General features: G+C 55.2%; 1 protein-coding gene across 14 annotated transcripts in view; it reads right to left on the reverse strand.

The window, feature by feature from the left end:
- Positions 1-27,251, reverse strand: part of PDE2A (phosphodiesterase 2A) — a 98,220-nt gene that overhangs the window by 37,635 nt on the left and 33,334 nt on the right. For 7 of the 14 annotated variants that reach the window (XM_081539485.1, XM_081539488.1, XM_081539484.1 and 4 more), the window contains one exon: positions 18,884-18,945. The exons of 6 other annotated variants lie outside the window; for them this stretch is intronic. In XM_081539485.1, coding sequence (XP_081395611.1) covers positions 18,884-18,945 — 62 coding nt within the window. The remainder of the gene's footprint in view (positions 1-18,883; positions 18,946-27,251) is intronic. One more of the 14 variants, XM_081539489.1, reaches the window with a different exon arrangement.

Genomic DNA, 27,251 nt, shown 5'->3' on the forward strand with positions numbered 1-27,251 from the left:
CATACACTTAGGCATGTACACACATACATAAATAAACACAATCAAACACATACAGCCAAGCTCAGGGTGGGGTGAAAGAGGTCACATTTCCTGCCCTTGCAGCTTTTGTGAACAAACATCAGTGTAAATATCATCATGACAACCAGTAATTTCCCAGACCCCAGAGGAGAATCTCTGGTATACAGCGAAGAGCAGCTGTTTCCAGTGTGTCCCAGATTGACTACAGAAATTCTGCGTGGCCTTAGTAGGCCCTTTCCTCTTCTGAGTTTGTTTCCTCGCTAGTAAAAATGGATCCTTCCAGCTAACAACACATAGTTCTACCATTTTGTGTTTTAATTCAATGAGGATGCACGAATGGATATGTCAAGGCTGTATATTGTCACCTTGCTTGTTTAACTTATATGCAGAGTACATCATGCAAAATGCCGGGCTAGATGAAGCACAAGCTGGAATCAAGATTCCCAGGAGAAATATCAATAACCTTAGATATGTAGATGACACCACCCTTATGGCAGAAAGTGAAGAGGAACTAAAGAGCCTCTTGATGAAAGTGAAAGAGGAGAGTGAAAAAGCTGGCTTAAAACTCAACATTCAAAAAACTAAGATCATGGCATCTGGTCCCATCACTCCATGGCAGATAGATGGAGAAACAATGGAAACAGTGACAGACTTTATTTTCTTGGGCTCCAAAATCACTGCAGATGGTGACTGCAGCCATGAAATTAAAAGACGCTTGCTCCTTGGAAGAAAAGTTATGACAAACCTAGACAGCATATTAAAAAGCAGAGACATTACTTTGCTGACAAAGGTCCATCTCGTCAAAGCTATGGTTTTTCCAGTGGTCATGTATGGATGTGAGAGTTGGACTATAAAGAAAGCTGAGTGCCAAAGAATTGATGCTTTTGAACTGTGGTGTTGGAGAAGACTCTTGAGAGTCCCTTGGACTGCAAGGAGATCCAACCAGTCCATCCTAAAGGAAATCAGTCCTGAATATTCATTGGAATGACTGATGCTGAAGTTGAAACTCTCATACTTTGGCCACCTGATGTGAAGAACTGACTCATTGGAAAAGATCCTGATGCTGGAAAAGATTGAAGGCAGGAGGAGAAGGGGACGACAGAGGATGAGATGGTTGGATGGCATCACCAACTCAATGGACATGAGTTTGAGCAAGCTCTGGGAGTTGGTGATGGACAGGGAAGCCTGGCGTGCTGCAGTCCATGGGGCTACAAAGAGTCGGACACGACTGAGTGACTGAACTGAACTGAATGGATATGTGAATGGATGGATGAATGGATGAGTGGATGGATAGATGGGTAGAAGGATGGATGGATAGGTGGATGGAGCCTTCATACTTTCCCCAGCTCCCTACCTGCAGCCCTATGGTTGGAGGTAGGTCCACTCAGCACTGTAGATGGCGCCATTCCCCACAAACTCTAGAAAGTACCCCAGGTACCGAGAAAGTGGGGCCTGTTTGGAGCCAGGGCTCCTCTGGAGCCAGCAGTGGGACTGGACCAGCCCTTCTGCACTCATTTGGGTAGGGAAAGAGTCTGGACAAAATGACTTCTAACTCATTAATGGATTATATGAAGCCAGAGACCTTGGTCTTATCCTTTCTGGAGCCACCAGCAGAGGCACTGATGGCCTTCTTGAAGGTCAAGGTCAGTGTCACATGCTGCTCTCCTGTCTTGTCTCTGTGAGTCTCATTGTCTCTCGCCACCTCCATTAACCATCCTATTGCTTTCCCTGCTGCTGGGAACCTAGAGCCCACCCTTTGCTCTCTGGAGGGAAGCCTCCTTGTGTCCCCACAGAGACCTAGAAGAAGGCAATAACATCAAATCCAATGGCAAGGTACCTCCTAAGGCAAGCTGTGTTACTGGGACTGGCCATACATGCTGATTTATCCACCTCTGCCTGTGCTAGGTCCCCTGGGTGGCCTGGGGTTGGGGAATTCCCTCTTTCTCTGGGCTTTGGTGTCCCTTTCTCTAAAATGGGGACCTTCAAGGACCCTGGAGCCCCTCTCACTCTATTCCTCTTTCCTTCCCTCTGGACCTGTGTCTCTCTCTCTCAGGCTCTGTCTCCCTGGTCTCTCCGAGTGGGTCTCTCCCTCTCGCCATGCCTCCCTCAGTCCGTGTCTGTCACAGGCTGCTCTCCTGTCTCACCTCTGAGCCTCAGTGTCTCTTCCCACCTCCACATCCTCTCTCCTCTCATATGGCTTCCACCCTCTCTCTCTTGTACACTCCTGCTCTCCACCCCCAACTCCTGTCTCTCCTGCCCACTCCTGCCCTAACCCCCCTTGTGGTCATCTTGAAAACTTGTGGTGAAAGTGTCTGACCCAAGATTGGCACCCCCAGCATGAGGGTACCCAGGAAGGTGGCTATGATGGGAGAAACCAGGGATGCCAGGGCAGATGCCATCTATTCTTCCGCTTCCTGCCTCCTGTTCTGGTGGGCATCACACACGTATTCTCCTCTTCCCAGAGAACAGGGCCTTCAGGGACAAAGGAGCCCATCTGTCTCTGCACTCAGCGTGTGCCTGGCACTTGGAAGCCCATCTGCTCCACCAGCATGACTGGCAGAGCTCCCCCAAAGGAGGCTTCCCAGGGGCTCAGGCCAGAGAAGCCCCTGGGGACTGGGCCTCAGACCTCAGCCAAGCCTGAGCACCCAGAACTTAGTCTGTGGCTCTCATAGCCCTTGCAGCATGGCTCACCCCACAGAATCAGGAGACAGCCAGGAAGCAGGAGGGGTGGCCCTTCCTCCTCTCTCCCCTCCTGCCCACCCAAACCTGCTGTGCGCCCAAGGAGCTGCCTTGAACAGATCTGGTGCCTAAACACACAGAGGAGAGCTGCCCAGGAGTGCTAAGGTCTTGCAGCCCCAGACCTCCCCTCAACAAAGCTGAGCTGGACCAGGGTCAAGAAAATACAGGAAAGAGGCTTGGTGATCCCTGGGAGATCTGATCTGAGGAAGTGGCAGGAGAGAGACCCAGCCCTCAGCTGGAGAAGTTCACATGTCAGAGTCCTGCTTGAGTGGGGCATCAGGCTTCAGGGAAGAAAAGGCACCTACTATGTGCTAGGGGCATCCATCAGTGGTTCTCAAACCTGTGCGCCAGAACCCCTGGAGGGCTTGTTAGCATCCAGGTTGCTGGCCCTACCCCCAGAGTTTCTGATGCAGTAGGTCTGGGATGAGGCCAAGAGTTTGCATTTCTAACACACTCCTCGCTACTGGCCCAGGGACCACACTTGGAGACCCAGCAACACACACTCTCTCTAGTCCTCCTATGAACCCTGGGAGGTGCTTGTTTTGACTATCCTGTTTCATAGGTGAGGAGACTAAGGATCAGAAGGGAGGGGCCTTGCTCAGGTGAGAGTGACCCATCTTCTGGCAAGTCCATGCCACTTCCACATATGAGGGGGACTCCTCAGAGAAGGTCCCCAGGGGAGGGGGAGGCCGAGGTCCTGGAAGGAGAGTGAGGTGGGGCAGGGGGGTGACAAGAGACCAGAGTGTGTGGAAGGGGCCCCTCAGAGCTCAGAGGCCCAGGCCTAAAGGAAGGGCCTGAGCTCTCCCCTCCCTCTCTTGCTCCTTCCTCCCTCCTCTGTGTCCCCCTGTCTCCCCACCAACCCCTTCTCCGCCCCTCCCGGCCCTTCGCAGACTCTGGCTTCAGTTGTTACTCCAACAGGGCCGCGTCTCCAGCCTCCGAGCCACACTGGAGACACGTGCACTGTAGAATACACCTGAGCCTGGTCCTGGAGACGCCCCCCACACCCCTCACCTCCCTGAGCCCGGTCCCGGAGACGCCCCCCCACACCACCCACCTCCCTGGTGGGTTCAGCCCCATCCTGTGGGCTCCTTGCCTCCGACATCCACAACCAGCCCCTCCTGAGCCCCTCACCGATTCCAAGCCAATCTCAGCCAGGTAGGAACTGTATGGCCAGTCTGCTCTCTATGTTCCTGACTCTCTGGCCCCCTCAGTCCCTAGCACAGGGTCTGGGGTGAGGAAAGGATGGGGTGAGGGAATACCAGAGTGGGGAGAGGGAGAGAGGCCAGAGCCAAGTGGAGGAGGCAGAAGATGGCCTGTGGGGTTGCTCAGGATAGGCTCATGCCTAGGCATGCCCCCCATGCCCCTCTGCCTCATTCTCATGGCAGAGCCAACAGCAACCTCCACCCCCATTGCTCACGTTCTCCTCAGCACCACAGCCTTCCTCGAAAGCACACCAGCAGCAGCCCCTTATCACTGCCATCCCCAACACCTGATGCCTCAACTGTTCTTGACTCCTGGCCAAGGGCCCATGCAGGCAAGGTGAGGCATGGCCTGGGAGTCCCAGGGAGGCAGATATAAGCTGTCCATGAGTCAGTCATACCACTAAAGAGAAGTCTGGACCAGAGGGAGGTGCACTGCCTGCCCCCAATGGCGTGCAGGCAAAGACAGGGCCCTGCCAGGGAGTCTGTTCCCTGACAAAGGATTGGGTGAACCCGGCTGGCCTTCAGCTCTGGGTCCCATGACCCTTAATGTCTCTGAACCCTTCTCAGCCTCACCCTCTCACATGGCCTTCAGGGTGGGCTGGAAGCTGGACAAAGCAAGTCCAGGAGCCTCTGAGGGGCAGACACAGTGGCCCAGGCGAGAGAGAAGGATGGAGCCGAGTGACCCGCTGGGACCCGCGTCAGAGACGAATTAATGCCTCTCAGGAAATGATGGTTGAAGGAACAATTGGACCCATGAATGATTGAATAAATGAGCGACTGGCCTCCCTTCTCTGGGCCTCCCTCCAGGAACATTTTGTCTTTGCTCCCTCGCTCAGGCCAGTCTGAGTCTCCCACCCAGGGCTCTTACAGCCTGTGCTCCCCATGATGGCATGGCATGCAGTTCCCACTACAGTCCACCTGGCTCCCCCATCAGACCAGGAGCTCTTAGAGGGCAGAGGTTGTATCCTATTCCTCCTGGGGACCCCAATATCATGCAGCCCCCATCACGGGTGTCCAGGAGGTATCAAATGATCAGCTAGACTCCCAAGTGCCCAGGACTATTGGGCTGTGAAGGGTATATGTCATTACCATGCAGAGGGGTGAACCCCATGAATTCTGGAGGCCCTTGGGCCAGGAAGACAGCTAAGCCCTCTCAAAGTCTCCCAAGTCCTGCACAGTTACTGTCTTAGAGGAGCCTAAGGAATGAGAGTGGCTTGTACTGAGGACTTTGGCAACGTTTCCAAGGCATCTCTGCAGGCTGTAGCGGGAGGCCCTTCTGCTTCAGGATCACCTCCCCATGCAGAGAGGGCAGGGGATAGATAGTATGTCAGGAGGAAGGGGCCCTTCCCCTGGAGCACTAACATTATCACCTTCTTTCATGAGTGAGGTACCTCCTCCAGGCAGCCTTCCTGGGTGCATCACTTGTTCTCCTCTCAGGCCTCCTGAGAATTCGCATAGGACCAGAGTCTACAGGGCCTCAGGCCTATGGAACCTTGTCCCCAGCTTGACCAGGGTAGACCAAGACCAGGAGAGGCAGGAAAGGACTTGCCCAGGTCTCACCCGGAGTCAGGCTTCCCAAGTGGCGCTAGTGATAAAGAACCCACCTGCCAATGCAGGAGACTTAAGAGACACGGGTTTGATCCCTGGGTCAGGAAGATCCCCTGGAGGAGGGCATGGCAACCCACTCCAACATTCTCTCCTGGAGAATCCCATAGACAGAGGGGCCTAGCAGGCTACAGTCCATAGGGTCACAAAGAATTGGACACGACTGAGCGACTAAGCATGCATGCACCTGGAGTCAGGAGGCCTTGCTCTGGCCCAGAGGCCTTTGGGACATACTAGGCTCCCTCCCTGCTGAGCACTGTTGTCTTAGAGGCCCCTCAGGTTCCGTCTTGGCTGGTGGATGGACTGAGCCCCTCTCAGATGTGGGGAGGGGCTGGGTGTCTTCCTCCAAGTCAGGGACAGGGCCTCTAGTCTCTCCCTGTGCCAGACATGGTGCCCACAATGGGAAGTCAATAACAGATGGCACTGGCCTGGCACAGGGTCAGTATGGGCCTGCAGAGGGCAGGGAGGAAGGGTTGGCCTGGGGAGGGGCTGCTGGGGGTAAAGCGGGCAGGCCAGGCAGAGCGTCCCCTCCAGCGCAAGGCCAACAGCAGGCTGCAGAGGGGACTTTCCTGGCTCTGACCCGAGCTCTATTGCCCTCCCAGCCTTCCGGGATTCTCCACGTCTGTCCCTCTCTCTCAGTCTGTTCTTCTCTGGCATGCATCTCTCCCACAGCCTCACTGCTGGGTCCCATGACTGTATTTGGCTCTGTCTTCAGGGTCTGGCCCATCTCAGCTGTTCCCCAATTCCCGGCTCATGGACTGGGGGTTGGGAGGGAGGGTGAGTATGAGAAAGAGACTGGGACAGAGATAAGGACCGATTCAGAAGCTGAGGAACAGAAGGGCCAGGAGGGGATCTTGGGGCCGGGGCCAGGGAGGCAGGGCTGGCCAGGGTCCTCAAACCTCGCTGGCCCTGAGGACGAAGCCCGAAATGGAGGGAGGGGTGGGGTCCACCCTTCCCCTCTGCACTGGCTCCTGGCCCCCCTTCCTTCTCCCTGCCCCTGCAGGAATGTGTGAGCATTCTCATTGTTCCTAAAAATAGTCCCACTGTATTGGGGGTTGGAATGAGAAATCTTCTGGGCAGGGTTCGTCTCAGGCATGCCCCTGCCTCTGGGCTTCCAACAACTTTGTTCCCCAGAATGGGGGGCCTTTCTGAGCCAGCTGCCTCAACACACCTGCCATGGCTCCCGGGGCCCCAGAATAGGCTCTGAGCTCCGGGACTCGTTGGAACTGTTTGTGAAGCACCCCAGACTAGGCCACTGCTATTCCTACTGATGCCCAGGTCCAGGTTCCACATTTCAGCCTCTTCCCAACTCTCCAACCTTCTCCCCCCACCACCCCATTATCCTCCCGCCTCCAGGCCTTGGCTCCTCCATTTCCATTTCCTCACTTCTCCCCTCCTGTCCTTCCAGGCTCAGCCCAGGTCTGCTCCGGTGCCCCACCCCTGCCGTGCTCTCATGCTCCCCATCCAGTCCTTCAGGATTCAGGGGAGTCTCATCCCCACCTTGCCTCCTATGCTCCCCTTGGCAGATCAGCATGGGCTGGGCCTCCCTCCCCCTCCACTCCCTGAGCAGAGCTCTGAGCCACTGCCCTTCTCCAGAGAACGGGTCGTTGGTGGGGAGACACTGCAGGCTCTGGGGTCCCACACCCTCCCCTGATCCCAGCATCTCCCCACTAGCTTTGGTTTTCTCTTCTGCACCCTGGGCCTGGAATATCTCTTGATTTCAGTCTTAAGGGGAAGGTCCATCCAGTCTCACCTCCTCTCTGCCTCCATTTTTCAGATGGGGGGACCGAGCCCCAGAGAGGGGAGGTGATGGGCCCCCGAGTCCACGGGAAGCTGGCCGTGGGCCTCGGTCACGCTGCATCATTATGCAGGGTCCCCATCCGCAGGGCTCCAGAGGCAGGCTCCTTACACAACCCACCACCCCACCCACCCCGCCCAGGCAGGCAGGCTGGCATCCAAAAGTATTTGCCTTTGGAGGGCCCAGGAAGCCACAGAACAAACATCCGGAGTCTCTGGAACTTTTCCTACTTTCCCTCCTCATATCCCAAGGATCTGGGAGCCACTGAGCGCATGTGTACACACACACACACACACATACACACACAGAGCTCAGGGCTGGGTAAACACGTGAGCCCAGGAGATCTCGTGCTATTGCTGTGCCTGTGAGAATCTATCTGTGCAGGTCCTTTAGAGGCATCCAAACCCTAAAAAGATGAGACTGTCCCCCAGCCTCACCAGTGTGTGTGTTAGTCGCTCAGTCGTGTCCGACTCTTTGCGACTCCATGGACTGTAGCCAGCCAGGCTCCTCTGCCCATGGGATTCTCCATGCAAGAATACTGGAGTGGGTTGCCATGCCCTTCTCCAGACCTTCTAAATTTTGTCTTGGAAATGAACGCTAGAACTGCTTTGGCATTAACTTTTCTGACTGCAAAATTCCAGATACACTCATCCCACCTGACTTTTCCCCCCACTTCATGGGGAGCTCCTGCTCAGCTGGTGACCTGAGCACACGTGTGGCCTGTCCTTCAGTTGTCCATAATGCATGTCCCTATGGACCATCATGTGACCACAGCAGAATATGTCCCTCGGGTCATTAGGAGCATGTCTGTGGGAAAGCATGTGAGTCTGGGACTCTGGGAGTGTGAGCCATGTCTGTGCGCGAGCCATCTGTGCATGCGGGGGCCTGTGTGGGTGTGATGTGGGTTGGTGATGTCTACGTGGGCCTGGGTGTGCACAACAAGTGTGTAATTGTCTGTGGAACTGTGAGTGCATTGGCGGCTGGTTTTGTCTCTGAACGAGTGAATGAGTTTATGGCTGAGTGTTGGCATCTGTGCCTGTGGGGGGTTTGATTCACCTGCCCTGCGCACCCCATCACCTCCTCCATCACCTCTGGCAGACCGAGGCTTATAAGTCTTCCCTGCCACACATCACCTGTGTGGCACTGGACAAGATTTTCATCTCCCTGAGCTCAGTTTTCTCATCTATAAAATGGTGACTTCTCCCAGAGCCGCTGAGAAGACTCAAGAGGAATCTTGTGGTCCTGCCTAAGGGGCTCCTGGCCAGGGGGCAAGGGCACTTCCGTGCATGTTACAAAGAGGTGATCCCAACCCTCTGGGCAAATGCAGCCTGAGGGACAAGGGTTGGTGGAGGGGGGCGGGGGGCAGGGGCAAGTGTAAGCTGGGTTTCAGCACTGTTGGAACCCTGTGTGAGTAAAGTTCAACCTGTGACGTTAGAAGCTATGGCCCTGCAGGTGACCAAGAAACAGAAGCTCCCTTTCTTCCTGCCCCTGCTCCAGGTGTGCAGCCTGGAACTAGAGGATCTCTGGCTCTGGACAGAGATAAGGCTCTGAGGACACCCACTCCCACCAAACTCCCCCTGGGGCTCTTTCCCCTTCATCCACCCTCTACCCCACCTTCTCCAAAGCCCAAGAGAAGGCCCTACGGAAGCCATGAGGGGGGCTGACCAGATTAGGGATGGAGAGACGAGATAGGCCAGCCAGAGGATCAGAGACCACCCCTACCCCCCACCTACACCCCCAGCAATGACAACTCTCCTTGTCCGACAGGGAGACTGAGACATAGAGAGGACCAGGGACCCTCCATGGACACAATGAACCTAATCATTGCAAGCTTCTGTCTCAAGATCTCTGGACCTGGAGCTGGGGAGATCCAAGCTCTGGACTCTGTGGGCTCTGAAATGGAGCCCAAGGGAGTGGGTGGGGATCCAAGAGAAAGGCCCTTCAAGACCTGAGCCCTCAGCTGTGGGTGTGGGTCTGCTACCCACCCCCCCGCAACGCTGGCCAGATCCCCCACTGGTGTGATAACCACATTATGGCATTTTTTCTTTAGCAAATTGCATCGGCCTAATTGAATGAAGCTGCAGGAGCCTGGGCTGGAGGCTGACAGTGGGTGAGGATGGCAGGAGCCAGGGAGAGGAGGGTGTGGGAGCAATATGGGATGGGGAGGTCCTGACAATGCTGAGCAGAGGACAGAAGGGATGGGAGAGGGAAAGTGGAGGGCTGTGAACATAAAACACATCATTCATTTCCTTCAGCCCCTCTGCACACCCACTGGTGCTCACATCGCACCAGGTACCCGGACACTGGGATGCAAGAGATGGTCTCCCCAAGGGACCACTGAGCATTCACTTAGTGCCAGGCACTGTGTTCATTTAAAAGCACCGTTTCATGTAATCCTGCCACCAGCCCCATTGTATTCTTAAGAGAATTGAGGCTTAAGAGATAAAATGACCTGCTAAATGTCAGAGCCAGACACCATAGCCCTTGCTCTTACCGGGTACCTGCAGCATCCCATTGCTGTGCTCCCACCCTGCCTCCAGGAATCCTTCCTGGGGAGCTCAGAGAAAGGAGGAGGCCTCACGCCAGCTCATACGTGGGCCCAGACACCATTTCTGTCCCCACTGAGTGCTCCTGCTTGTCCACTCTCTGATGTCTGTCCTCTGTCTGATGGTCAGCAGCCAAGACTTGGGCTGATCTCACACAATCACACCCCACATCACTCACAACACACCCGCGACCCCTCTCATCCCATGCAGCATCCACTCTGTATGTCAAACTCATCGGCTCAGGGTGACAACAGGGAGGACACAATCGCTGCTGCTGTCACATGGCATGTCCCACACACTCAGTGACACACAATCATTTCATGGTATCCACAGTGCCACACACCACTGAGTGTCACAGGGCCACACACAGTGAAACTATCACTTTGGTCCTCACTCAGGGTGAGGCCCACGTTCAGTGTCATTCACACACTGCGTTCCCAAGGTCCCCAACACACCCTCACACAGACTCACACACACACAGTTCCAAGCTGGCTCTGGGCTGTACTGTCTCACGTCATCCAGGATCTTAAAAATATCCACCTTTGATGAAATGACATCATTTCTGAGATTTGCATTAAAATACTTCAGCAAAAGAGCCTACAAAATGGGAGAAAATATTTGCAAATCACATGTCTGATAAGGGGTTGGTATCCAGAATATACAAAGAAGCCCTACAGCTCAACCACAAAATAAACAACCTGATTTTTAAATGGGCAAAGACCTTGAATAGACATTTCTCTAAAGAAGATGTACAAATGGCTGACAAACATGTGAAAAGATGTTCGACATCACTAATCATCAGTGCACACAAATCAAAACCACAGGGAGATACCATCTCACATTCATTGAAATGGCCACTATTTAAAAAAAAAAAGAAAAAACAGAAAATAAGCGTTGGTGAGGATGTAGAGAAACTGGACCTCTGGTACACCGTCAATGGGAATGTAAAATTGTACAGCTGCTGTGGAAAATAGTATGGTGGTTCCTCAAAATTAAAGATTAAATTATCATGCGATCCAGCAATTCCCCTTCAGGGTATTTATCTAAAAAACTGAAATCAGGATCTTAAAGATATATCTGTACATCCCTGTTCACAGCATCATTATTCATAAAAAGGTGGAGCAACCAAAGTGTACATCAAGGGATGAACTGATAAACAAAATGTAATTTATTCATACAATAGAATAGCCTCAAAAAGGAACGAAATTCTGACATATATTATGACATGGCCTGGATGAAATTTGAGGACAATATGTTGAATGAAACGAGAATCACAAAAAGACAAATACTATATGATTCCATTCATATGAGATACCTAGGAGAGTCAGATTCATAGAGACAGAAAACGGAATGGTGGTTACCTGGGGCTAGAGGGAGAGGGAGTTGTTTAATGGGCCTAAGTTTCAGTTTTGCAAAATGGAAAATGTTCTGGAAAATGGTTGCACATCCCTGCGAATGTACTTAACACCACTGAACTCTCTATTTAATAATAGTTAAGATGGTCAATTTTATATTATGGATATTTTACCACAATTCAAAATATTTCAAGAAAGGAAAATGAAAATAAAAAGGAGGGATCGATGAACTAAATATGTCTAAATCTTAATGACCGTTATATTTGGGTGATGGGTGTATGACCAGCTTATTGTATTATTCTCCCAAGCATTGTGTGTTTAAAATATTCCATAATAAGAAAAAATTGTACTCTCCCTTGACCTCACACCCCTTTGGAGCAACCACACGTCCTCTCTGCATCCCTTCACAGCCAAAGGTCTCCAGAGGACTGACTACGCTCTGTCTTCACAGCCACTCACCACCTGCCCAGGCCATCTGGCTTCTGGCCCCACCCTGTCACCGACAGGGTTCTTCTCTGGCTCAGTTGAGCACGTGGCCCAGCCCAGAATGATCTCCCTGTTCCCACTTTACCTGACAGCTTGGCAGCATCTCACCCTGTTGAACCTCTCCCGCTCCCTGACTTCCAGCTTCACCCCATCTGGTCTCCTCCACCTCCCTGGCCGCTCCTGCTCTGTCTCGCTGCAGCTCTTCACCTCAGGGTTCAGTCCTCAGTCCTCACCTCTTCTCTCACTATGTCTCTCCCTAGGTCATCCCAGCCAGGTCTGTGGTTTAATAAATCAGCCCTACCTGCTGGCTCGCAAATATATCCCCAGCCTGGCCTCAGCTGCCCATCACCTGGATGTTTGACTTACATCAGAAACAGGTCTGTCAATTTCTGTCTGCTTGTCCTCTCCCACCCCACGCCTTTCCCAGTAACATCGCTACCAACCATCCCTTGGTTCTTCAAATCAGAAACCTGGGAGCCATTCTCCTTTTTTCATTCTGGTTCATCCTCTGATTCATCAGCAAGTTCTGTCATTTCTACCTGCAAATATCTCCAAAGTTTGTTCATTTTTCTCCAACTCTTCTGCCCTCCCCTTAGCCCAGGCACCACCATCTCCAGCCTGGGTAGCTACAATAGCCTTCAACTCTCTGCCTACCTCCTCTCAGCCCCTCCAACTGGTTCCCCATCATACACTCTGCAACAAGAGTATAGACTCGTTCAAAATCATAAATTAGACCATGTCACTTCCCTGCCTGAACCCATCAGGGTCTTCCCATGACAGCATTTTACACAGGACTGTGTGCTAACAGCTCATACTGTCACAAGCATTACAGGATTGCCCAGTATCACATGCCGGTTTTCACACACAGTGTCACTCTGTGTTACACCCTTGGTTGCACACTCAGCCTCCCTATATGCCTGGGGCCCACACTGACAATTCAGTGTCAGACACTTGAGCCCCCAAACTCAGGACCACACTTGTTACTGCAGTGTCACTCATCTGTGTTTACATGTTTGATCCTCACGGTGTCACACCCTCAGTGTCACACTTGGTATCACTCAGCATCACACAATCAATATCACAGGGTCACGCCATCAGTAGCACGTCCACTGTCTCACACAGTCTTGGACAAGTGGTGTCACACATTTGGTATCACTATTTTGGAGTCACACATTTGGTGTGTGTCATTGAGTGTCACACTCAGTGACTCACCCACTCTCCACACAGTATCCCATGATTTCACAAACTCAGCGTCACACAGCAGAACCCCCGCTGCCCCATTGTCAGTGTCTCAGAGTCACCCTCGGCATCACCCTGGGACCCACACGCTGCCCCCACCCCCACCCCACCAGGTCCCATCACCAGAGCTGCTGCCCCATGTCAAGGCTGTTTCCTGTTGTTGTGCTCAGAGTCCTCAGCCACTGCCTGTTCTTTCAAGGATTTCCTGCTGTCAGGGCCCGCGTCAGGGATACACAGCCTAAAGCCCAAGAGTTGCCCCCACCCCCGGCAGGGACCTGGGGCCCCTCTACCTGCCCCCATCCTTGCTGGGATTCCCCCACACCCCGTTCAATCAGCCTGGCTCCCCCGTGTGCCTGGGCTTGTCCTGAATCACTGAAAGTTGACCTCTGGGCCCTGCCTCACCCCCAGGGGCCCCAGACCTATGTTTCCCAGGAAGGGGACTCTTGGGCAGCCTGGACACAGCTGTCTGGACTGTCTGAGCAGCTTGGGACAAGACCTTCGCTGATTTGTGGGGCTCAGTCTGAAGCTGCTGGAAGCCGGAACAGAAGGACAGGCTCCTGGGCAGTGGAGGACAAAGGGTTAGGGGGTTAGGGAGTCAGGGTAAACTTCCCAGAGGAAGCCAGCTGAGAGCTGGGACCTACAAGGAAGTGGAAGAAACGGCATCCCAGGTAGGGGAAGCAGACAGGAGCAAAGGCTTGGAGGCAGGAACCAGAGGAGATGGGTTGACAGGGATGAAAATAGGAACGTGACAGAGGCAAGGTTATGCGGCGGCTTCTCTCCTATCAGCTGCCTCCTCTCCCCGGGGAAACCGGCATTCAGACTCCAGCTCCGGTGGGAGACGCAGGGCGCACCCTTCCTGGCTCAGCCTTCGGGGGCCCCACAGATTGCCCCCCAAGGCCACCAAGCCCCCTCACCTCCTGCCCCAGGCCAGCCCACAGGAAGGACAGGAGGAGGCCAGCGCACGCTCCCCGCACGGCCTGAGATAAATATTTCCCGGGAAACGGAACTTGTTCTCTCTGTGTTTACAGCCAAGGGCCAGGCAGGGTGGTGGGGGTGGGGCCAGCCAGAGGAGCCTCGTCCAGCCCCGGGGCCACAGCATCTGGCCCAGCATCAGCCTTGACCTGCTGTCTGCGTTGGAGCCAGTCCCCACCTCCTCTGAGCCTCCATTTCAAGCACTTGAGGGGACCACCTGGGGCCTTGGCCGGCCCACTAGTCTGGCCCAGGCTCAGCTGTGTCTTCCCTGGGTGTAAATGCCTGGTGCTTGATGCCTGCCCCTGCAGACTAGGCTTCTCCGACGGCAGGACTTGCGTCTGTCCATCTCTGCCTCGTCCTTGGTCAGTCAGGGATGTGGACAGATGGATGGACAGACAGACAGACAGGCTGGGGTGGCAGCTGAGATCGCCTCCCTGGCCCAGGTCCCTGCACACCCTGGGCCTGTGCAGCCCGACAGGTGGGCGCAGACAGATGGCAGGGCCTGGGGGCCCCCGTGGACACCAGATGCTATGGCCAACTTGTTGGCAGCGGCTCCCTGCGGGCCGTGGGGCAGCTTTGAGGCCACTTGCTCCTGATGTGCTGAATCCAGGAGGAGGCTGGCAGGTCTCCCAGAATCTTAAATACGAGCATGGGAAGAGCTGCCTGCAGCAGCCCCTCCAGCCTCACCCCAATGCTCCCGGCACAGTAACCTGGGCTCCACTGACATGTCGGCCTTCTCTCGTGCAGACCCAGGGGCATCCTACCCACATGCCCTTGCACAAGCTGCTCCTCTCACCCTCGAAGCCTTTTCCAACCCCCATAGCAATCCTACCCAACAGCACCACCCTGGCTCATGCCCCTGCCTATGGCTAGCCCACCACCAGGGCCCACTTATTCACCATTGCTGACCTCAGCCTCACTCTAGACTCGGAGATCAAGCATTCCTCAGACCAGGACCCAAGGGCGAAGAGGTTTTTGGAGCTGGGTTCTCAGCACAGAGCCAGGCTCCTGCAGCCCCCTCTACATCCTTGCTCCAGGCTTCTTTGTGTGCTTGGTCCCCATCCTTATTGCCCTCAGAGGGTCCTCTCAGAAGCTAGCCACGTGGACCTCCCTAACTATCCAGCTGATCTCTGGTCTCATTAGTCACTGACTTTAACCCTCCTCATCCTTCAAAGTTCCAAGGTGCCCCCTCCAGGAAGTCTCCAAGACTATACCCAATACAGCAATACAGTTCTAAGAACTACTTCACCTCTCATAGACACTCTCGTTCGATCAAGAAGCATTTATTGTGCACCTACTATATACCAGGCCTATGCCAGGCCCCACATGAGCCCAGGAGAGACTAAGAAGACTCAGCCTTGGCTCCTACCAGCCAGATACTTAAAACTACATGCGAAAGGATATATAATCACATGGTGTAACAAGTTGTCTGACTGTAAGTTCAGGTAAGCTTGGAGGTATGAGTGCCCAGGAGGCGGGTGGAGGCCAACTTGACCTGAGGTGGAGGGAGAAATCTGAGAGGACTTCACAAAGGAGGTAGCATCTAATCTGGGGTTTGAAAAAGGAGCGCGTGTGTGCCTACATGCTAAGTCGCTTCAGTCTTGTTCAACTCTTTGCGACCCTGTGGGCTGTAGCCCACCAGGCTCCACTGTCCATGGGATTCTCCAGGCAAGAATACTGGAGTGGGTTGCCATGCTCTTTTCCAGGGGATCTTCTCGACCCAGGGATCAAACCTGAGTCTCTTGTCTCATGCATTGGCAGGTGGATTCTTTACTACTAGTGCCAAAAGGAATAGGTAGAGGAAAAAGGGAAAGGCATTTCAGAGAGAGGCGTCATTGTGAAGAAAGTCGGGGAGGTCGGGAAGAGCAGGTGTCCTGGAAGTGAGCACTGCCATGTCTGGGGGCAAGGGGTGGACACGAAGGGGTCCAGCAGGTACAGCTGGCAATGCCATGGCAAAGGTGTGGTCTTTCCTTATCCAGTGGGAAGCCATAGAGGAGCCAGTGCTGGGCAGAGCACTAGGGTGCTTGGTGTGGATACCCATGCACTTATTCATGTCTGCCTCTTCCCAGCCCCTGCCCCAGCTGGGTTTCTTAACCCTCGTCTGGGCCCTGAGAGCCAGCACAGAGAGGGCATTCACCCAGAGTGCTCAGCTCACTGCTTGAACTGCCTCAGCCCTGACATCCAGAGAGAGTAATGGCCCTGGTGCTGAAGGAGGATTCCAGATGGTGCCTGAAGAGCCCCTCCTCCAAGCCAGCCAGCTGGCACAGGGGCCAGGGAGCCATCCGAAGAAGGTGTGCTGAACAGACACCCGTTGGGAGGGCATGAGAGCCAGCAGTCCTGCTCTCGTGGCTGTTGTACTGCCAGCAGGAGGAGAATGAGCTATGCCCACCCAGCCCCGTGGGGTACCCGGTCTCACAAAGCAGAGCCATCTAGACCTGGCTCCAAGGATCTCACCCTTAAGGGAAGCAGGGAGGCTTCCAACTCCCTCTGGGGACTCTCTGCGGGCCAGGCCTGGGGCAGGCACCTCACACATACTATCTTTGTAACTTCTCCCAACAGGCCTGCCTTGATTATTACATCCAATAATAGTGATTATGCCCAATGATGGTGAAGCTTCTTATCCCCTTTTGACAGGTGAGGGAACTGATGCTCAGGTTGGTTAAGGGGCTGGCCCAACATCACAACCCTAGGAAGTGGTGAAGCTGGTACTTGAACTCATGCCCACCTGACCCCATGGTCTGTCCACTGGATGAGTGCATTCACCTCCTCCGGCTCCACCTTCACAGGAGGCTCCTCATCAGTCTCCCATCCCTCTTTCCCTCCAGGGGTCCCAATAGTTTGAGCCACACCCTAGGGTTCCTACTCTCTCCAGTCCTAGCCTTTCTGTGTTAGGGGGTCCCCAGGGGCAGCAAACTGTCTCTTTCCAGCAGGGCTGAGCATGGGCCCAGGCACTCGGGAAGGGGTGCTAAGTGAACCCAGAAACACAGCAGGCACTGCTCAGAGGCCATGCAGACACCTGCTATCTCCGTGATGGGTGTGGGACTGGAGGGAAAGAACTGAGACCCGGGGGGCCTCATAGCCCATATCTTTGGGCTGAGAGAGGGGGCAGCAGGACCTAGGCAAAGAAAAGGCAGCAGGAACAAATAGGGATGATCTGGGGAAGCCTCGTGGGATGAGGAAGGAGGCAGAACTTGAACTTGCAGGGAGCAGGGCCAAGGGCCAAGGGAGAGGGGACTGTGCACAGAGAAAGAAACGAGAAGCCTGGGCCCGGCTCCTGTCCTTGCAGCCCCGCTCCCATCGCCCAGGACAGGCTCAGCTTCTCCAAAGTCCTCTCCCCTCTCAGCTTCCTGGGAGGATGACAAATCCAGTCTTTCCTGGCGGGTGGCAGCGGCTGCTGAGACACTGCTGGCTCCCAGGAACACCATCTGTCCCAGCTCCTGGGGGAGCCCCCGCCCTATGGGGAATGCCACGGCCAGAAATAAATTAATAATGACTCTCCAGGTCCCCCCTCTCTCCTTGCCTAGCACCCAGCTGCAGACACATCCTCAGGGCTGGGCTCTGTGTCCCAGCAGTGAGCCCATGCTGACTCCACTGGGCACCAGGCCCCGCGTGGGCATCTTCGGCCATCTCACCCAAGGGCAGGGAGAGAGCCAGGGTTGAATACATGACATAGGTCCTCTTTCAGCTCTGCCTCCGTTTCACTCCCTGTGTGACCCCGCTGGGCCTCAGCTTCCCCTAAGTAGAAGAATCACAGCCCCTGCCTTCCAAGGAGGTTGTGGGGATTAAACAGGGAAGTGGATCTACAGCTCCTGGCCCAGAGGAGGGGCTGATACAACTACAGTCTCCCTTTCCTCTCAGCCAGACCCCCGGGGCACAGGGGAGGCTCATCCAAGGTTCTCTGATCTCACACACACCCCTCCTCTGTGCCAACCTTCACCAACCCCAGCCCACCCCACTGTGACTCAGGATCCCATGGACACTTGACATTTCCTATGAGGCCTCCGCAAAGGCATGGTCAGGGACTGAGATGGCACCCCTCATCTCAAAGGAAAGGCGTTTGCTGAGCCCTCCTCAGGCACCCTTTGGAGGGTGGTGGGAGACTCAGAAATGAACAAGGCACATCCCTAGGCTCAGGGTGCTCACATTTCAGAGCAGGAGACATCCCAGTCACAAGACGGAGAAAATAGGGTGCTAATGGCACAGGCAGCAGAATGTCCCAGCAGCTGACAGCCAAAGCAGGAGAGCTCAGAGGAGGGAGCGTGAAAGGCAGGGAGGGCTTCCTGGAGGAAGTGAGGCTAGAGCTGAGCCCAGAAGGATTTGGGAAGCTGAAGGGGGAAGAGGCCAGCCGGAGTGGTGCTAGGGAGGCAGGAGTGAATGAAGGAGGGACTGTGACCTGGCTGGGGCTGCAGAGGGAGCAGGGGGAGGGGGAGCATGGAGAACTTTCAAGCTGAAAAGTAACAAGTTCAGGCTTGTGTGTTAGAAAGATGTTTCTGGCAGCCACTTGGAGAAGGGGGGCAACTGAGAGGAGACAGCCAGTGAGCCATCCAGGGGAAAGATGACCTGTCCCAGACCAGGGCAGGCAGTGGGAGAGCTGGAGAGGAGTTCACCAGATACTCAGGGCAGAGAATCAACAGGGAATTGTTGGGTGAGGGTGGGGAGGATGAGGGAGGAGCCCCAGTGACACCCAGGTGACTCCGGAGGAGGGTGAATCCTCATGGGGAGGGAACTCTGGGCAGGAATAGGGAAGGAGAGGTGGTCTTGGTCTGGGGTGATCCTAGGCCGGAGGGGGTGGGGCTGGGATTCAGCTCCAGCCTCCCAGTCCTCCCAGGGGTGGGGTAGCGCTTAGACTGACCCTCAGCCTGCGCCCCCCACCCCCCACCCCGAAGCCCACCCCAGTCCTCCCTGCCTCCGCTGAGCTCTCACCTGCAGTGTGCAGTCTCCACTCCCCGGGGGCACTGGCTCCTGTGCAAGGAGGTCCCGGCTGGCTGCAGAGACAAGAAAGCCAGGGGCTGAGGCCGGCCAGGCCCTCCCCCGTCTCCCCAGGCTGCCCCTCCACCATCTCCCAGCAGACCTGGGACCTCCTGTCTCCCATAGGCGGCCTCCTCCACAGAGCCTTTGATGGCCCCTGCTTCCCATGGGCGCATCTGGCTGTGGTGTATTCTCAGTCCCTCAACTCTGAGAATAGAGCCAAGCTCTTTCCTTCAGCCTGGGGCTCCTCAGGGGTGGACATGACCACACTGTTACCCCTCCTGCTTCTCTCCCTTCACTCTGCTGTCTGAGCCTCAGCTTCCCGTCTATAAAATGGGGTGTGTCTTGTCCAGCTCACAGCCACTGGGCTGGGCTCCCAGCTGGGGTTGCTGGGAAGTGAATGGGATCATACATGTGAGTCCTCAAGCCCAGCCCACTGCCCAGACGTCTGGCCTCCCATCAGACCCCCAACCTGCATCCTATCAGCTCTATCCCACAGCTCCTCATGGGCTGGAAGACACACCAGGACCTGCTCACTCGTTCATGGTAGCCCACCACCCAGGGGGGCATCCAGAATCAGATCCACTCTGGGAGGCGCTGCCCAGGGGCCGGCTGTCCCTCCCCACCCCCACCCACAAGCGCACCCAGGCATCGGACAGGCACAGGCGGCGGGATATTCTGAGCCTGGCTTCGTTCCCGTCAGCTGCTGGCCGCCGTGCCCGCCTGGCGCGAGCGCAGGGGCTGATTTGATTTGGCAGCTTGGCAAGCGTGTGGTGGGGAGGGGGAGCGGGTGGGGATGAGACACCCATCCCTGCTAGGAAATAAACAGCCTCGGGCACTCAGTGAGCTGGGGGGGAGGGCACAAGTCAGCGCGGGGTGGGGGCGGGGGGCACTTCTGGGTTCCCTGCCTGGTGCTCCTTTCATCTCACTCAGGCTCTGGACACCTGCTGGAATCCGTGGTTCTCCTTGGGTCACCCTCGGGGTGACAGTAGCCGCACCTGGTGTGTGGACGCTTGTGGTGGTGGGGCTCTGGCAGAGTGTCTGCTTGTCCCACGTGTCCCTGTGTCCTGTGGGGTCTCCCTCCTCAGCAGTGCCTTCAGCTGGGCCCGAGTGTTGCCAAGGATGCCTGGGTCTAGGGGCTGAGGGGGTGATGGTCTAGACGGCGCCATCTCCCAAGGTGACTGTGGCTCCATGGCTGGGCCTCGATGGGGGACTGACTGCAGCCCAGGGCGTGACAAGGTCGCCCATGTGCCTGAGTCTATTGCAGGGCCTCATGTGCGTTGGCTCGGCCTGTTCCTTCCCTCTGTGTGATGACCCCACTAACCCAGCCATGTCCGGCAGAGGAAATGACGCGGGCCAAGATAAGTGTCTGACCTAAGGGCCCATCCCTTTGTCCACAAGCCTAAGCCTACTTTTCCACCCTGGGCTCCGATGGTCCACCCACTGCCACCACTGAGTTGCCCTGGGACAGCCCCCTCCCCCACCTGAGAAGAGGCAGTGCTAGTTTCACTCAATTCTAACTGCACCGAGGTTCTCCACCACTCCCTGGAGAGGCTCCTGCCCCATGCCCTCCGGTTCCCCGTCACCCAGCTCAAGCACAGGGAAGGTGGACAGGATTGGGGGTGGGAGTCTCAGCTAGGCATTCACAGTGCCGCCATAATCCTACCCCAAACTTCATGTTTATCACCTTCCTACTCAGGGCAGTCCAGCTCACCCCTACCAGAGGTCCCAGGAGTCTACACCATCCTGTTAATATGCTGCTGCCACCTTGGGGACCAAGACTCCACAGCTTTCCAATTAGAGAGCTGCTGCTGGGTCAGGAGCTCTGATGCTGTGACCTCTGCACCTGAGAGGGAGGGGGAGGGGGACGGTCAGCCCAGGACCCTAGTCCTAAGAGGCCCACAGGCCAAGGCTGTGCCCCAGACACCGGCCAGGAGGTCAGGGTAGGGTGGAGCCTACTTTGGGAAAGACGCAATGTCTCATCTGTCACCGCCTCCCCATTGTCCCACTGTTCTCTGGGGACCTCAGGACTCTCCCCACCCAGCCACAGGAAGCCGAGCCCTCCCGAGACAGAAGGAGGGAACACTGAAGGAGGGGCTCCAGGGCCAGAGGGAGACTCAGCCATGCCCTTGGGGTCACAGAGGAGGAACCTAGGCTCAACAGAACTCAGTTATCACAAAGGGACTGGCGGGAAAGGGACTCTGCAGAGAAGTCCCCGGGGGCTTCCTGGAGGAGATGTGCAGTGCCTCACAGGAAGGAAACTAGGTTCCAGTTCCTAACTACGTGATAGAGGTTTGCACCTGGGACTTATATACAGTTGCAACTGTCCATGTGTGCATGGGTGTGCACCCCAGTCATAGAGTCCTAGGCTCTGGTCTGTGTCCCATGGGCAGTGTCTGCCCAAGGTAGGCATCAGCCAGGCAGCAGAGAAGAGGGCAAAGGAAAAAAAGGCAGAACAGCTCAGACCTGAGGAGAGAAGCCTGTCGGGTTAGCCATGACACAGGCAGTCCTGAAACCCTAGATGCCTGATGCCAAGACTGTGCCTCCATGACCTGGGCTCCGCTATAGCCTACTGTGCAACCTCAGACAGGACCCTCCCCTCTCTGAGCTACCTTCCTCACCTGAGGAATAAAAGGGGTGGATCTAATGATCTCCTAGGGCCCTTCCAAGTCTAACAATCTTCTGGAGAGACTGACATACAAAGATGGCCAGAGACAGAAACTTATAGGGATGGGGAGAGAGCCCAAGGAGAAGCAGAGGAGAGTGAGGGGCGTGGCAGCAGGAAGACGAGGGAGGAGAACCCCAGGGAGGCCACTTGTGGGTCGGGCAGCTGGGGAGGGATTCCCTGCTGGGGACCCTAGCCTCAGGGCCAAGACAGGCTGTGGTAGACCATGTAGCCTCTTAGATGACAACAAGCAATTATCGCCACCCCACCTGCCTCCTGGCCTGTGGGAGGAGAAAGATGGCAGGTGACAGACAAAAGTGCCCTCCCCCTGACCCAAGTCCTGCCTGTACTTTCAGGCCCTGCTATGCTGTGTGATGGGTCTGGCTCCCAGCCTCTGTCACTGGATCCGTGAACCCACCCGGCTGGGTCTTGGACAGCAGTACTGAGCTCTGAGGGACCCAGCCAGGGAGGGCTGTCTAGAGGGCTGAGATCTTTCTCCCCCACCTGGAGGTTCTTTCACCACCTCTGGTGTGGGTGCTGAGACTGTGCACAACCCAAGAGGCAACGAGCTGCTGGACCAATGAGCTGGCCTTGTGCTGGGCTGGCGGCCTGAGCCCCCATCACTCATTAGCCCTTCAGGCCCCCTAGCCTGGGACCTCCCTTCCTTAAGTCCTCACAGTCACCCCCAGGGCACAAACAGGGTCCTCCCTCCTGGGCCTGTCCTCAAGGGGTGCTGATGGGTCCCTGACCGATGCCCACAATGTCTCTCTAGCTGCTTGGCCTCTGCCCCAGTCGGAGGTCCTTTGTACTTGAGCCTCACAGGCAGAGCTTCGTGCATTCCCATGTCTGTGTCCAGGAAGTGTTCATGTCCTGTTTTCCCCCTCAGGCCGGGGCTGCCAGGGAAGGAGTGGGTGGGGGTGAGCAGGCCTCTCCTTCCTCCACTGTGGACATTTCTCCCACAGGCTTTAGGGATTGGGAGGAAAGGGCATTCCTCTCTTTGCCCTAGTCTGAAATGATTAGGGACAGAGGGATGAAGGAAATGACCCCTTACCCTGAAAGCTTAGGGAGTGGTGGATCTCGCATGTGCAGGTACACCAGTTCTGCTGGTGCAGAAGAAACGGTCTGTGCAACCCAGACTGAGAGAGCCTCCTTCCCCACTAACTGCCAACCCAGCCCGTCTTCCACTCCCTCCCTGGGGGTGGGGGCTGCCCCTGGCCCCAAGCTGTCTCCATTGCTTCTTGCTATGTTTTTAATAACTGAACATCAACATTAACAAGGCAGGTGGTTGCAGCTCTTCCCAGAAACCCCATTTAGAATCATTGAATCATCAAATCCTAGAATCTTAGAATCACAGAAAGTCTGCTTCTTCGGCTCCTAGAGTCTCAGCATCTTAAAGTCACAGAATGTCAGAACCACACAGCCAGGCATCCACACAGCCCTGGCTGGGAGCTGAAAGCCATGAAAAGCAGAAACCCCACAAACTGACAATGCCAGATGCTCCTGAGAGCTCATCTCACCCGACTTCCTCTTTTTACAGGTGAGAAGATGCAGTCTAAAAAGTGGTGCTATGCAATATCACTGGACAGTAGGAGCCAAGCAATGCCCAGTCCTGAGATTGTAAGATGGGACCTCAACATCTGGTCTTCCAGAAATGGTGCAACTTTTACATTAGGAAATACAGATATTCAAGTTGGAATAATGCTGTTCTTTTAGCTTTGCTCACATCTCCTGCCTCCCAGCCCCAACCCCCCAGCCCCACCCCTGTCCCATCCCTCCTCCCCCACTTCCCACCCTATCCCTACTGGGTCCTAAAGCAGGCACCTCTTCTCTCCGACCCCTCACCCTCGGTTCCTGAAACTCCCTCACCATCCCCCCTCCCCCAAATGGATGAAGTTCAAGGGGTCAAGTCCCTCAAGGTGATGGACAGGAAAAGCAAAATGCCTGCCACAGGAAACCACCAGCCAGATAGCAGGCTTCCCAGCGGAGGTGCCCTGAACGAGAGGCCAGAAGGTCCTAGACCACCCCCTACCCCGCCCCAGGGCCGGTGTCCGGCCACACCAGAGGCCACACCAGAGCAGTAGCTTCAAGGGAGCTGGATCCAAAAGGGTGGGAAGCAGTGAAGGCATACAGTTGATATTAGAACCATCACGGATGTATGCTTAGCATTTTCATAAATTTACATTTTAACTCATTTTTGAATGTACTCGTATATTTTTGAATTTGAATTTTATTAAATGTTACATTTTACAGATTGTTTTAATTTTTGAATGTGGAATACTCTTTGCCCAGGGCAGATCCCGAGTCCCCACACTACAGACAAAGATGTGGAAACCCTCAGTGGAATCCAGGTCTCCTGGTCTCTGTTTAGCCTCAAACCTCCTAACCTGGGAAGCCATCCTGAGACCTCCTGCTCCATGGAGGGCCCTGACCCAGGCCCAGGCATGTGCTCTCAAACCCTGTCTTCCCTCACTTGGCCACCCAGACCCCATGGTGGCTCTCTCTCTTCTCTCCTACAGCTGACCGGCTTCCTCCTCCACCTCTGCCCCTCTGTCCCCTCCTCTCCAACTCAGGCTTTTCTCTGTTCAGCTTCATCATCCCGCATCTGAAGGAACTGCCCCAGCCTCCCACCTCACCCCATCTATGAGCTCCCCACCCCTGGCCCAGGGAGCTTAGGAACACACAGGTCTGAGCAGTCACTGTCCTGTTTTCAACTCTTCTCCTGGTGCCCAGTTCCCTCTGGAGAAAGTCCAAATTCCTTGACATGGCATAAAAGTCCTGCACAATTTGGCCCCTGCCAGCCTCACCAGCCTCATCTCCTGATGCTTCAGCAGCACCCCTCCCCCCAGCCATCCCATCACTCAGCCTCTCTGGCAGTCCAGCACCCAGCGCCACAGAATGCTTCCCTCCCTCTGTCTGTCACCAGCAAGCCTTCACATTCTCTCCTTCTCTCTGTCCAGAACTTTCTCCTGGCTCATCCCTCAGCTCCCGCTTTAGATATACTCCCTCCTGGAAGCTCCCCAACTTGCCCTCCCTGCAACTTTGGGCTGAATTAGGGGCCCCTGCCCTGTCCCACCACGGCCCCCAAGTTTCTCTCCAGCGTTGCCCTCCCCACACAATCTATCAGCATCCATCTTTGTCTGTGCCCCTCCATCACCCCATCACCTGACCACCATCGGCCCTGGTACCTGGGTCTGTCCACCTGCCAAGAGGCAGATGCCTTGTTGCTCAGACTTGGGGCAATGTGTGGCTGAAGTTTAAGGTCTGCACTGTGTTCTCTCTACCTACCATCTCTGTTGGGCACATAGTAGGTGCTCATAAAGGCCTGGCAGTACACAGTTGTGGCACGGACAGGGAGCACTGGGATAGTCAGAGGAAGTGAGAGTCCCTGGGCTGGGCTGGGGACTTCGTGGAGGAAGCATCTGGGACAATACTTCACGTGTCAGTCCTAAGACAGCAGTTGAGGACAGGCCACACAGGAAGTCACCAGCCCAGCCTTAGGACCATCAGAGCAAACCATCAGAGTGAGACCAGAGTCTGCAATGAGGGAGATTCAGTGACCAGAGCCCAGGACAAGGCCACTGGAAGAAGGGGATGGTGGTGCATTCAGGGAAGACTTCCTGGAGGAGAGAATACTTCCAGCTGGTTAGGGGCAAGGGAGAAGGTGGAGATGAAGCAAATTGGAGACAGAGATGTGAAAGAGAAATCTCTGTTCCGTCTTGTCCTTTATCCCTTAGAGGAAAGGGAGTTGGGAGTCAGATGGGCAGGAAGACAGACAGAAGGCCAAGGCAGCATGGTGATAACATCAATGCTGACCCATGGCCAGGGCGGGTATGGATGGCTGGGGCTGGCAGGGAGCAGGTCCCCAGCTGTGGTCGGGAAATGTTTCCTGTCTCCTTGCCAGGGGGGTCATTAATAATCATTTACCCGCCACAGGCAGCCCGGAGGCCAGCCAGGGAGCAGCATGGTGCTGGGGCCAGAGCCCAGCCTGGCAGCCAGAGAGCTGTATTCTAGGACCAGCCCTGCCACCTTGCTGTGAAACCTGCACAAGTCACCTGACCTCTCTTGGTCTCTGGCAACACTGGGCAAAAGAGGGTCTTAAGAGGAGGCTCCCTAAAGACCTCCCCACTCTAGGCCTCAGTTTCCCTAGATGGCAGCAGGGCTGCCAACCCTACAGGGGGTTGGGACCTCTGATAATCATTATGAGCATCTGGACTATGCTAAGCTCAGGTCAGGACACATGGGATGGGCAGATCCCACCCAGCCTCTGAAGAGCTCATGTTCTAGTGGGAGCCAGACCCCAGCACCATGGGATGCCTGCCTGGAGCACATCAAGTGGACATCAGGCTGTGGGAAAACACAGAAAGAGAGCCGTCTGCCCAGGGCTGGATGGGCCACAAAGACGGGGTTCCTTAGACACAGAAAGTGGGAGCCCCATGAGGCCTGTTTGGTCACTGCTATACCCTCAGCACTTAACACCGTGCCTGCCTGTGGCCTAGCAGGTGCTCAATAAATGCTTTCAGACAATGGAATGAGCTCATCTGTTAAAGGAGACATTTGTGAAAGGAGCTTGGAATCTGGAAAGAGGTGCCTAAAGCAGATGATGAAGATACTGACAATGATGATTCTGGCCAAAGACAATCGGGATGGGCCAGATGTGAAAACTTGAGAAGGGAGGAGGCCCAGAGATGGCCATCTGAAGTCAGACAGTATTGCTTGGGAATGTTCAACAGCCTTCAAGATCCCTTTCTTCCAGTTGGGCCAGAATCTTCCTCAGCCTTAGGCTATATTTCTCTACATCCTCTCCAAGGCTCAGCTCAAGCTCACTCACTTCAGAGAACCTTCTGGAATGTGGTGCTGAGGCAGTGGCCCTAAGCCCCTTCCCCTGACTGACTCTGATGATCTCTCTGGCTCCCAACCACCAGGAGTCCTGTCTTTTCCTGCTCTAGAGTCCCTTTTGCAAAGCTGCCCACTAAGGTTTCCCCATAGCTTTCTCTGGAGAATATGACCTGGATCCTCTACTGGGTCCATCAAATGAGAAGGTCCCCGAAGGTGTGATCTGGCCTCCTTTTTTAGATTAAAGCCCTAGGCAGACAGGAACTATCCCCCCATCAGATGTGGGGTCAATGAGTAGAGATTGGTTGAGGTCTTCTTGGTTGTCTCCCAGCCCAGGAACCCTCTCCGGGCACCACACAGAGAAGGGAAGAGGACCAGCCAGCCTACAGAAGAGGGAACAGGGCTGCTCAGCACCCCAGAGATGACGTGAGCAGGAAGGGCACTGTGCCATGCTCGGGACTAAGACCTCATGGTTGGCAAACCACCCAACTCCAAGCCTGGCCCCAGCTGCTCTTGTGCCAAGAAGGCGCCACAGGGGATACCACCCAGCCCTCAGTACCTGTGCCTGGACCTCCACCCTCTGCAGAACACTGTGAGCTGGTAGTGAAACACAGTGACCCCGAGACACGTGCATCCTCTCTCCACCCCTTTCAATCCCGGCCCCAAACATGAGACAGGCTAAGAGGAAAAAAACAAAGGTTCCTGGACCTCAACATCACCCGCCGCCCGCCTGTCCAGCGCCTGCTCGACCGGAAACCCAAGACAAAGGCCCTGGTGAAAGCGAGGAGGATGAAGGGCAAAGGGTAGAGGCAGCCTGGCTTGGGC

Source organism: Giraffa tippelskirchi, chromosome 11 (genome assembly GCF_054371585.1).
Source record: "Giraffa tippelskirchi isolate mGirTip1 chromosome 11, T2T-mGirTip1v1.2.pri, whole genome shotgun sequence".
Classification (NCBI taxonomy): Eukaryota; Metazoa; Chordata; class Mammalia; order Artiodactyla; family Giraffidae; genus Giraffa; species Giraffa tippelskirchi.